Genomic DNA, 13,138 nt, shown 5'->3' on the forward strand with positions numbered 1-13,138 from the left:
TACAACTTTGAACTGATATCATTTACTTTAACAGAAAGAACCAGATCCAACATCTTCTACATACATTGTGTCACTATACCAAAGTACAAACAACAGACAAACTAGAACACGTCAAGAAAAGTTTCTCCAGAGAAAAACCAACGGGCAACATTAGTTACAATAGCTTTAGCAGCATCCAAGATTATACGGGAACATATGTTGTTTCATATATCTAGTGTTCCAAAAGGAGTGGATATCAAAATTATATTCACGCGGATGATTCTACATCAAGGGTCCAGTTTCAATGAAACGACCCGTGACTGCCTGTTCCGTTTCGCAGACTTGATGAAAACAACAGAAAGACAAGATGGCGCCCACCAAGGCCGGTGTACCTTTTGCTCCCCTTTCAAGCAAGCCACTGTTGCATGATTACGGTCAGTAAAAATTTCACTATCTGATTTTATAGAGAAAAGGTAAAGAGGAGGTCTAAATCAAAGTGGAAGGTACAATGTAACGGGAAACGAATCCAGGACCATATTTAATATACCAAAAAAACAAACTAAGGAAAATACCAGTACAGAATGTTGGAGAAACAAGTAAAATAAGCACAGATGAAAGAGGATGCCAAAACGGCTTTTCAAATCACTTCTATATATTGCTTCGTCGTACGTCCTTAAAAATGGACTCCCTCTTTAAAATAAAAAAAAAGTTACCTGGCCATCTCCATCACAAGGCTGATAAGTGCTAACATCATAACATTTGACACTCTCTAAAACCTCAAAGAACTTTAATCAATCCGTAGGAGAGAATAATCTGATTCTAAATCTTGTGAGTGTCGGACGCGACTTTGCTATGTTATACGATTCTCAATGATACTCCTTGTGTACCCTCCCTTCTTTCCCGCACTTTTAGCAAATTCATGTGCTAGATGAGGTGATAACAACCTAAAAGCAAGAGGCCATGATGACAGCTTCAATTGTTTAAACTTGTTAATCATACAACTAACATGTTGCGAGTAACGTCGATGTTATTTTTTATGGGTTTGTTCTGATAGGTGGTTGTCTCGGTCGCTATTCCTACTTCCTAGTTTACTGGCTGTGGTTGGATGGGTTAAAGAGGAGACAAATATATCTTCTTTCTTTTGTAACCTAAAAATAAATGTCTCAATAAAGAGATGTGAGACCATGACAGATTCACACTTTAACCGAGGAAGGTTTGGCTAGCAATGAAAAATTAGACACAGATATGGATATAGTAAAGAAGATAGCACCATGGCATAAGAGGGTCCACATAGCTGACCACACTTGGTGTGATAAAGGCTGATTGTTAGTATTGTAACCTAGAAAAAAATGAAAAAAATGTCTTCCTTATAGAAATGGGGGAATACAGATCCACGCAAGTCAATGTGGAACAAAGTTGCTCCTAAACAAAAGAGTGTAATGAATATGTTCATTTTATTATTTGTGTAAGGATAGGGGGATAAAAACTATCACATGTTTGTTGCATAACTGTCCTATTAGAGCATGTGCTAAAACTTTTTCAGCCAATAGTTCAACCAGGCAGACAGTGACTGTCTTGATCAAAGTGACGTTGGGAAAAAAATTAAAGTTTTTAAGCCATGATGAGGACAAATATAAAAGAACACAAAGAAACCTTTAATTTGCTAGTAACTAATTGCAGCTTAACCTTACAGTTTACTCATAGTAAAATTCAGTGAGAGAGGGATATGAAACCTTTTATTCTTCTCAGCTCCTTGCACAAGGTTATGAAGTCTCCCCATTTCATGTGGCACTTCCTTATGAACCGGAGTATCTGTTCAGTTGTAAACATCGACATCCCTTCCAAATATTCTCCATTGACCCCATTTTCTTTGAAAATTTGGCGGTAACTACCGAGATTTATCTCTTCCAACCACAATCCGACATCCTACAAGAAAGTGAGAAATCAATAACATTGGAAGTTGATCATCAAAATTTCTCCAACAATTATTTGCTATTCTCAATTTTCTTCTTGGGTTCTTTTCACTTTGTTTGCGGCAGAGTAACTTACTAAACTTTCCTTGTATTCCATCTCTCAATAGTTTGAGCATCCTAAAAGATTTAAAATGCATTGATAATTTTGGATGGCGACTTACAAAATAAAATTTTCAAATGTTTTAAACAATTATAGGTTGTCCATATCTGAAGCCAAAATAGGACAAAAACAGTAGCATAAAGACATGTAAACAGTTACAAATATGAACACTGAGGTTGATACACCACAGAGAAAAGTATGCAGGGTTCAAGAAATTTGCTAGATTGGTATAATAAGAATGAAGATGAGACACTGTCACATTGCTCATCACACTTTCAGTTCAAGAAACATAAAAAAGATAGAGAGGAACTTCGTAAGAAAGCACATTTTAACAAACGAAACATCTGCTTAAGCTTTGGATGCAAAGGTGTCGATAACTAATTTCAAGTGATTGTCATAACATTTAAACAACGGACAAATAATAAATTCTTAAAGATTTATATTTGACTCAGAAATGCAATTGTACTTTTTTCCGCCATGAAAAATGGGAAGTCGCAGAGTTCTCCGCCGTGAAAAAAACACCTTTTCCCATAACTTTCTTCAACAAAAATCCAGAAAACTGTCACAGTCAGCTATAAAAATACTACAACCAAGAAACTCATTCACTCCAAGAAAATTATACAATAAAATTCGAGTCTGAAATAGTAAAAGATCCAAAAAATAATATGAGATCACAATTCACAAAACGATAAGACAAATTAAATTAAACTCTAAAAGAGATTACAAAAACGAATTTACCTCAACAGTCCAAATGAAGAAATCAAGAGGCTCCGGCGGCTTCTCTTTATCCTTGATCATCACAGAAATCACGAATTCGAATGCCTCTTTTTGGATGTAAAAATCCAAAAAAAGAAGAAGAAAGAAAACACCGAAATCAATTAAAAGCTGCGAGCATTTTAATCCTTGTTTTCTGGTAATGATCCTGTATGCACAGTAAGAAAATAGTTAATTCCAATAATTGCTTCAGCAAAAATCTGAGCCCTAAAATTATCGTGGAACTAAAGGGTTGTGATTTTTTTATGCATTAGCTATAGAGTGCGGCAAGCCATTATTGCTCGTGAAAAGCAAAGCAAAGCAAAGCAAAGCAGAGGGGGTGGGGTGGTAGGGGCCTGGAAGATATAAAATAATTTGAGAAATCAAACATGTGATATATTTCCTGGGTATATTCAATTCAGAATTTTGATGATTTTTAATAATTTTTTCAAATGATAGACTTTTATGGATTTGATAGATTTTTATTGACTTTTACAGAATCTCACATATTTATAAACAAATTTATGTGGATTCATGTAGAGTTTTTTGCAATATTTTTATAGACTTTTGTGAATTTTTTTTCTAAAATTTAAAAAATTTGTACTTAATTATAACATATATTTTTTTATTAATTCTTTGAAACAATAATTAATTAACATATATAACATATTCAGTTTTAAATAGTTTTTCAATATTTATATTAATAAATGAATTTACTTATTTAAAAGTTAAATCATCTAATCCTTACATGTATATACATGTGGGTTTGTATGCATGTTTGTAAATTTTTTTAAATACATCAATTGATTAATCTGTAACTTTATTTTTAAATTGATAATATACATGTGAAAATAATATTTGTGTGGATATATAATTTTGTATAAAAATATCATAGCTTACATATTAATTGAAATTGAAAATGCTAAACAGAATTTAAAAAATCATGGTTGTTGCGAGGCTATTCAATTATTAAGAATTAAGCGATATTTTTTTGGATAAACTTTTATTATTATTGCATATTACATTAATGTGTATAAATCATAAATTAAAAGTCACAAAATCAATTATGGAATTCAAAATTTCCTATGATATTAAAAAAAAAATTATTAAACGAACAATCAGCCAAAAAATGAAAAATAAAAAAAGAAAGATAAAAATATATATAGAGATACACTTCAAAAATTTGAGAGAGTGATAGAGATAGATGAGATGAGAGAAGATAAGAAAAGAGATGATGTGAAACGTCAGATAGAGAAATAAATAGCTTGTGTATGAGTTAGAAGTTTTAAAAATCCATCCAAATATTTGTGTTGAACCAAATACAATTTTTGACAATTTATAGTTGTACATAAAACTTTAATGTTTATATGTTGATGAATTCCATGAAATTATTAAAAGTCTATTGAAAATTTGAATACCTATAGACTTTTATAGAGTTTTTAAAAGTCAATGTTAAATATCACTTGATTTTTTAAAACTTATTAAAGTTTATTTTGAATACCACTAGACTTCTATAGAGTATGTAAAAGTCTAAATTGAATATATCTACATTTTTAAAATCTACAAAAGTCACTAAAACTCAATAAATCTCATACATTGAATACACCATTTGTTTTGAAAAATTAGAATAGTTGTTATAATTTAAAATAACTGATAAAATATATATAAGCATTGTATGTATTATTGTTATTTTTAATTTGATCGAATAATACAAAATAATTAGCACACAATTATTTTTAATTTAGAAGAGTTGTTCGATTTAAAAGGGAAGTTTTGTTTAGTTTTTTTATATGTAAAATATAAAGTGACTTGAAAAGATTTTTAGTAGAGTAAAAATGATAATCATGGAATTAATATTTTAATGTCATCTAAGGTAGTTACTATAAAAATCTCACACTTAATAATATATATCATAAATTTTTACCTAATTATATGTTAAATTTAAGTTTTGATATGTTATATTAACATAGTATTTCTGAAAATGTCAAAATACTTAGTTAAAAGAAATAATTGTTTTAGGAAATTTTAATATGAAAGTACAAAAATATTTTGGGAGAATAAAGTTTTATTTATATTTCTAGAAAATAAATGAATTAGGCTGAACGTTCCTATTTAAAATAAAATTCAGTTTTCTTTTACAAAATAATTGGAATTAAATTTCAAAACAATTTAGTTTCAGTAAAAGATAATATATATATATATATATATATATATATATAATTTTGATATGCTCATCATTCTAGTTATTTTTGTACGTACTGCTGAGTTGACATTCATTTAGTTAAATTTTGATATTTTCATCGCGTTCAATAAATGAGTATACATCTTAGTAATGTTAGATTACGTGTGTTGTGAGATGGATTTAATACGTCCCCTCACTATCTTTGTTTTTCTCTCTTTTCTATTTGATGTTGGGCACCAGACTAAAAAATATATCATTATTAGCCCAGTTTAATAAACTGGGCCACATACACAAGTTGGCCCAACTAAAGACCTCTGTTTTCTATAAATCTCGGGGAACAATCAACTTTTGTGAACCGAGGTAATAGTTGATTTAGTTGCTTATCGGATTAAGGGCAGCTCTCCGAGACTAGAATTGTGAGTGAAAGCCAACAATTTTGTCAGTCTTGGTGACAAAGACGGAACAAAGAAGTCAGATATCAGAATTCAGACATATCTGTGTTCTTTTATAGTATTTTTCCCCGAGCTTTTGGAATTTGGTCACATCTGGCTAATTTGTTCATATCACTAAGGTTAGACGTGTGAGACAATTAATGGATTGATTTTAAAAAATAAAATACCAATTTAACAAAGTAAAAATACATAGATATATCCTTTCAAAAAAAAAAAAAACATAGATATATAGATTATCAGTTATCTGAACTTTCGATTTAAATTTAACAGAATAATTTAATAAAATTATTGATTATTTAAATCGGGACTTGTAGAATTATAATTGATAATATGCCCACTTTGTGACAAGGCATGGCCTACATAACAAGTAAAATGATAGAAATTATAACATGCTTAATCACCATAGGCATGCGAATTTGATTTATATATACATAGACATGGTTGGAGAGCGCGTGCATTTTTTTAATGATTTGTATGCATATAAGTTAAAAACACAAAACACACACAAATATCTCTATGTAATATCATATTTGTTTCGTGGCTGATAATTAATGGGATAAATAAAAAGAAAGAAAATTTAAAATATTTCGAATAACTTAACTTAAAACTTATTTTAGTTAACTTAAGCTTAAAATAGTTTAGTTAGACTTTAACAACAATTATAAAAATGAATAAGTCGAATCCAAATCGATCTTCATGACGATATTTCGCGAAACTTTATAATCGAATTGTTTGATTTCTCATAAGCTCGTTGCATTATTGATTGTTGATTATTTGGTGACTTTGATATAAATTATTAAACATTTTCATTTGTTCTATGATTAACTAAAAGTATCTTTTAAAAAAAGAATAACCACGTGGATTAACCAATAAAGCATAATTTATGTTTTCCAAATTATATGCTTAATTGTTGGATATGATATTATGACTTAGTTTCAATTATGTTTGTTGTTGGACTTCGGAATACTGAGTTTTTTCCCCCATTTCGAATGGAAATTGGACAAGTACATTATGATTTATTAAATGAGTGTTTAAATGTGTAATGAAGAGTGTCCCCACGTAAGAAAAAATTTAGCATATGAAAGTGTAAAAATGATTAGTCAATAAGTTCTATATCGCGCTTCAGCATGTGACTGTCCATATGGAGCCCAATTCCTTATATATAGAGACATTCTCAAGTCCTTCAAACAAAACTCACACTCGCATATTACTTTGATTTCTTTTCTTGTCTTTGCCTCATGCTGCTCTGTTTCAACTCGTGATAAAATCCATGTACTTCTTTAGTTCGTCAACATAGTACCTTCATGTCTATTTACTACTGGTTGTCTTGTTGTATCATGAGAAATAGTCGTCCAACTTGATCTTCAAAGCACATATCGGAAAGTGGACAAATTTGTTTTAAGGACACTATAGTTCATACATGCTTCGGTTTTCTTTGATGTTCTCATTCATTTGTTTCTTTTCGACCTTCTGTATGTTTTAAAACTTTTACACTACTTTATTCTTCTTTCGAGAACTACGATATCGACTTACAATGTTTATGTTAGTTTATGATACATCCGAGGTGACACGTCTCTTATGTTTTAATACAATAGGTTCAATTGAAAATCAGCAACAAAATAAAAATACGTGGAATCCACCAAATGTTCAGTTAAATATGTTTTATAAAAAACATTCAATCTCATGTCAGGTGTAACATAAACTCAATTCTCGTGTTAATTGTATAATCACACATTGATTACTTAGCGTCATTGGTGTTTATGTTAGTCTATAATATATTTGGAGTGATACTTCTCATATATTTCAATACAACATGTTCAACTAAAAATCAAAATTTTAAACAAAAATACGTAGAGTCTACCATATGTTCTGTTAAACATTTTTTTAAATAAAAAAAACAGACAATTTTACATTAAAATATAACATAGACTCAAATCTCGTGTTAATCGATTGATTACGATCAGTGATAAGTCCATGAATATTTATTCGAGATATTTAAATTAATTTAAGTAGTTTAATTTTTTTTTTTACTATTATTGTAAGTACAAAACCTTGGGATGACTTGATGTCTTATTGGGACGAATGTGATGCATGGCAGGCGGGTAAAGTAGGATTCTCAAGTTAATCTCATCTCCAATTTACAAAGCATTGTCCCCCTCTTTTGCCGTGTGGGTCACTTCATTATTTCAATTTTATACTCAATTCTCAACGTTGCCCTTGATTTTTTTTTAAAAAAATTAATAAATATTAATTATGAAATTTGTTTATTGAATTGATCAGATGACGGCATTTAAATACCACTTTTGTGCACGTAATGAATTTTATTAATTAGTTTTGTATAATAATACGATAGAATTAGTCGGATCGTGTTTTTATTATTTATATTTGTCCATATTTGAGAGGTTTGAGAAGGATGTTTGGGTAGAAATGTTGAAAGAATTGGCGAATAATTATAAACAAATTTCATCTTTATGTATTGATATGTCTTTGTTAGATACTACTTGTTATTATCATCATTACTATTATTATTTTATTTTAGACAAAAACTTGTGTGAGACAGTCTCACGGGTCTTATTTTGTGAGACTGATCTCTTATTTGAGTCATCAATGAACAAAGTATTACTTTTTATGCTAAGAGTATTACTTTTAATTGTAAATATCGATAGGGTTGACACGTCTCATATATAAAGATTCGTGAGAATGTCTCACAAGAGACCTACTTTTTATTTAATTATTATAAAGTGAGAGATACAAGTTCTAGAACATGTTTTAATTTATTAATTAACTAGGACCCGGATTTTCTTTAGATAGGAATTTGGCAGGGGAGCCCAATTTTGTTAACCCTTGCCAATGTTGGGATAAAGTAGAATTATATTAAAGTTGAAATTAAATGAAAAGTTTTGGTTATTTGAGTAGGTCTCCAGGAAAAGGGTTTCACGAATTTTTATCTATGAGACGAGTCAACCATACCGATATTCACAATAAAAAATATTACTTTTTTCATGGATGACCCAAATAAGATATCAGTCTCACAAAATACGACCCGTGAGACCGTTTCACACAAATTTTTGCATGTTTATTTTATATCATGTTTTTATACATATAATTATACATACAAGTAGTTATAGCTGTTAACGTGAAAAAACACTGTATTTGAGGTTTATTTTTCCTAACGAAACAACATTTTATAGTATTATATGAAAATTAACATATAATGATATATTATCCAGGAAACAAAAGTTTAAAAGGTAACATGGAATGTAATTATCACTAATTCGTGTATAAATAATATTATCTTATAAACACACAATATAAAATTTAAAAATACATCGATATTTATGTATCAAAAGATTCACTTATCAACATCGATGCTCCCAAAACTTAACCCTTCTCGAGACATTGAGCCATGTGTTCGGCCGAGGCCCTGAGCTATGCTCGACCGAACCCCCTACCAAGGACCTAAGCCATGCTCGGTCGAGCCCCTGCCAATTCAGCAGATTCTGTGACCAGCTGTGCCCTGCTAACTCAGATTATAGCCACATACTTGATCTGATTTCAATGTAACCCAATGTTTACATAAGAAACTCTATTATTTCGGGCTTTAGACTTGAGGAAATATGTTATAAAATATGGTACAAGTCTCAATAGGATGACAAAGTATGAGATGATTCCCAAACTGATTATACGAGCTGAGACCCTTGAGATTACCGTCGTCTTTTCTTTTCTTTGTTACCATTGAGTTTTGTTTATAACAACCTGTTTTTTTTTTTAAATAACAAAAAAACCCACATCCGCTACTCGTCGATGCACATTGGATAAATTCTCGAACTGAACTTTGTATTTTGCAAATCACGTCAATCGAGTAAACCACATTAAGCAAGTATATTGTGACAAACCTACCCAATAAGATATTGGTAGGCAATAGAACTTGAGACCAATTGATCACAAATACACATACTCCACTAACTTAAACATCCTTAAAAAAAACAATCATTTGTTTTTATAAAAGATTGTATCCTTTCAAATGGGTCAATTGTCATTCATTATATATATAAAAAATTATTTATTAGCTGTTTTTTTTTTAATCTGGCACATTAAAAATTATTTAATTATGATTAGTCATTTATATGAAAGGGGGTCTAGCGCATTGTTTAGCTTTAACGATGAGTATCGTGTCTAACAGTGGGAGGGGGATCGAATCTGGGGAATCGACTAATTCGATAGGAGGTGAGATCATTGGGCTAGAAGCTCGGTCTCAATTAAATTAATTTAAATTAAATTAATTAGATTAAAGACATTATTTTAATGCATTTATATTTCTCTCATGCTCAATGTCAGTTTAGTGATTTCGACTAACGCAAGGGTTCTTTTCTTTTTATGATAATTGTAATGATCTTTTTTAAAGAATATTTTCATCCCTTACACTGAAAACCGAGCTCCCATCTCTATTGAGGCATCTCTCTCTCTCTCTCTATTAAATACTTGAGATGTGCAATAAATCGATTTCATCAGCTAAGAAGAGATAAGTTTGAAACTTTTTCAAGGTTCTGAGTTGATGGGTTTCTTACCAAATTCTCGTTTTCTTTTTCATTGGTTGTATTTGGCCGGTAGCTAGCCTGTTATTGATGCAAAAGATGGATTTTTTTATCGTTCAACTGCAGAGATTTTTGAGGGTTTAATGCGGATGTTTGATGTGTAGTTTTTATGAAATTTAAGTGAATTTTCCCGGGTAGGAGATAGATCTTCAAGCTCCAGAGGTTGGATTTCTCTATTGTACTGTGTTTCACTTCTTGCTTGGTTTTCTTGTAGTTCACTTGCTGCTGCTGCTATTTATCTTGAGACATGCTGTTTTCTTGACACTGTTGGTGTATAACTGCTAAGAATTAACAGAAGCTAGAGACTGAATTTTTCATTCGAAATAGGAGAGAAGAAGGATTTTGATTTTGGAAGAAAAAAAAGTATTACGAACAGTATTCACAATTAAATTTGAAATCAAGTATGGTGGAGGGGTCTGAAAGTTACGGTTTCTTGATAAATTAAAAGCGAAGTGTTGTGACTTCAGTTGTTCGACCCTTTTTCCCGAAGTGGATGACTAGTCATATCTACTGCCTTGACACCAAAGAAGATTTTGACCCGGTGCTTTGGCTGTGTGTGTCATGGTTGATCCCTTGATTAGACATTAGAAATATATTTATTTTTTAGAATAACTTTCTTTGTAAGTACTGCATTTTTTATTACATGACTGCTGTCGTCGGGCAGAGGTAGAAAAGAGAAAATTAATAGAAAAAGAAAATGATGGACCTTTCTCTATCTCTCACGTTTCCTAAGACATCTGTATTTGTTCGTTGGCTCCAAGGGAATATTGTATGTTTTTTATTCTTTCAAATGACAAGAGAAGTTCGATGCCATGTTCTGTTGTGGTATTTGGTTTTAAATTCGAACGATTTTACATACTATTGTTTTCTATCAAGTTAGCATATCCTTTTGTTGATCATGTTCTTTTGTTGGCAATCCAGTTATATGCAGGCGAAGGAAGTTTGAAAGCCCTTTTTCCAATCATTAGCCAGTTTTGGTTGTTTAACAAAAAAGTACCTTTCGATGCAAGATTTTGAACCTAGTGGGATCAAATCGAGCAGGTCCAATGCTTTATGTATTCGAAGTGTTCGATACCTAGAGTCATCTTACTCTCTTCCACTGGACCACCACTCAAGCTACAATAACAATGCTCATAACAATAAATATAGCCATTCCTCCATTCAGAATTCTCAATACCGGTATTGCACACTCGAGTCATCCTCATTAAGTGTCAAAAAAGACCCTACTATGTTCAATTCCCCAAGTGAGGTTTCTTTGTCATACCAAGAATCTCAATCACACCTTCGGCATTCTCCTGAAACTAACTATGGCTCACCTTCCAGTGTTTCTTGCATTACTGAAGATGCAAATAACTTTAGGAACAAGTTGAAAGAACTTGAGACTGTGATGCTTGGACCAGATATCGAGCCTTATGATGATTATACAGTATTGGGCAGCATGGCCTCGCCAGAGATTCTTGATAGTCTAAGACAAATGATGGAGGCCATACCTAAGAAGGACTTGAAGCAGCTACTCGTTGCCTGTGCAAAAGCGATATCAAACAATGATTTACTAATGGCACAATGGCTCATGTCGGAGTTACGTCAGCTGGTGTCGGTCTCTGGTGAACCTATGCAGCGTTTAGGAGCATACATGTTAGAAGGGCTTGTGGCGAAGCTGAGTTCTTCGGGGAGTTCCATTTATAAATCTTTGATATGCAAAGAACCTGCTAGTTTCGAGCTACTCTCTTATATGCACATTCTTTTTGAAATTTGCCCTTTCTTCAAATTCGGATACATGTCAGCAAATGGTGCCATTGCAGAAGCCATGAAAGATGAGGATAGGATTCACATTATTGATTTCCAGATCGGTCAAGGGAGCCAATGGATTTCTCTAATCCGGGCTTTTGCATCTCGGCCTGGGGGGCCGCCTCATATTCGAATAACAGGCATCGACGATTTTACTTCCGCGTATGCTCGTGGGGGAGGACTAAACATAGTGGGAAGGAGGCTATCCAAGCTAGCTAAGACATTCAAAGTTCCTTTCGAATTCCACGGTGCAGCCATATCTGGTTGTGAAGTTAACCTCGAAAATTTCGGAATCCATCCCAATGAGGCCTTAGCAGTTAACTTTGCTTTCGTGTTACACCGAATGCCGGATGAAAGCGTCAACACGGAAAACCATCGAGACCGAATATTGAGGATGGTGAAAGGCTTGAATCCGAAGGTGGTGACGCTAGTTGAGCAAGAATTCAACACGAACACTGCTGCATTTTACCCTCGATTTCTAGAAGCATTGGATTACTACACGGCAATGTTTGAATCAATCGATGTGACTCTTCCGAGGGAACATAAGGCACGAATCAACGTGGAGCAACACTGTTTGGCAAGAGAAGTAGTTAATATTATGGCATGCGAGGGAACAGAGAGAGTTGAAAGGCATGAACTTCTTGGAAAGTGGCGATCCCGGTTCAGTATGGCTGGTTTTAGCCCTTATCCTTTGAGTTCTCTGGTAAATGCTACGATCAAAACATTGCTTGAAAACTACTGCAATAAGTATAGGCTCGAAGAAAGGGATGGAGCTCTGTATCTTGGTTGGATGGACAGAGATTTGATAGCTTCTTGTGCCTGGAAGTGAAAGTTCCACCCCTTTTATCCTTAAAAAAAGAGAAAAAAGAATGCTCCTAAATCAATTGCAAGGGTTGAGTGCTCCTAAATCCATTGCGGGTTGACTCAACCCAGGGATGGGGATTCAGGAATTCGAGTATGGCCGAAACGGTGTTTGAGAGATGACCATTGCAGTATTAAAAAAGTTGCACAAATACATATGTCGTCTTTCCCTTTCGTTTACAGCAATCACATCCTATTCCTTTGCAAGTTTGATCCATTATGAAAACTCCCATGGATTCCATATCAAATATGTTTCCATCCACAAGTCACGATGCTCAATAATTTCTTGTTTTTTAGGTATCGTTGTCGCTGCCACGCCAAGTCTTCCAGTTATTTTTAGTGTTTGTATGTATATTTGGTGCTTGAATAAATGTTTCAAATTACAATATTCATCCTTGGCGAATTATAAAAATAATTAAACAACAAATAAAATATATGTTTTATTTGAGGGCCGA

At 32.4% G+C, this 13,138-nt stretch overlaps 2 protein-coding genes across 5 annotated transcripts; one reads left to right on the forward strand and one right to left on the reverse strand.

Annotated features, from left to right (window-relative positions):
• Nucleotides 1-3,117, reverse strand: LOC142552777 (uncharacterized). Its single transcript, XM_075662598.1, has 3 exons — nt 2,791-3,117; nt 1,713-1,905; nt 1-397 (listed from the first exon to the last, which is right to left on the reverse strand). Exons 1-3 carry the CDS (start codon nt 2,848-2,850, stop codon nt 267-269), a joined length of 384 nt encoding a protein of 127 aa, XP_075518713.1. The 5' UTR covers nt 2,851-3,117; the 3' UTR covers nt 1-266.
• Nucleotides 3,118-9,858: 6,741 nt separating this feature from the next.
• Nucleotides 9,859-13,069, forward strand: LOC142552779 (scarecrow-like protein 21). Of its 4 annotated transcripts, none has more exons than XM_075662603.1 (2): nt 9,859-10,196; nt 10,966-13,069. In XM_075662603.1, exon 2 carries the CDS (start codon nt 11,038-11,040, stop codon nt 12,649-12,651), a length of 1,614 nt encoding a protein of 537 aa, XP_075518718.1. In that variant the 5' UTR covers nt 9,859-10,196; nt 10,966-11,037; the 3' UTR covers nt 12,652-13,069. The 4 variants fall into 4 exon arrangements, with proteins under 4 accessions (XP_075518718.1, XP_075518717.1, XP_075518719.1 ...); XM_075662602.1 differs by having other exon boundaries at nt 9,860-10,196; nt 10,956-13,069; XM_075662604.1 differs by having other exon boundaries at nt 9,868-9,983; nt 10,956-13,069.
• The last annotated feature ends 69 nt before the right edge of the window (nt 13,070-13,138 follow it).

The sequence above is a fragment of the Primulina tabacum genome, chromosome 8 (assembly GCF_025594145.1).
Source record: "Primulina tabacum isolate GXHZ01 chromosome 8, ASM2559414v2, whole genome shotgun sequence".
Lineage (NCBI taxonomy): Eukaryota > Viridiplantae > Streptophyta > Magnoliopsida > Lamiales > Gesneriaceae > Primulina > Primulina tabacum.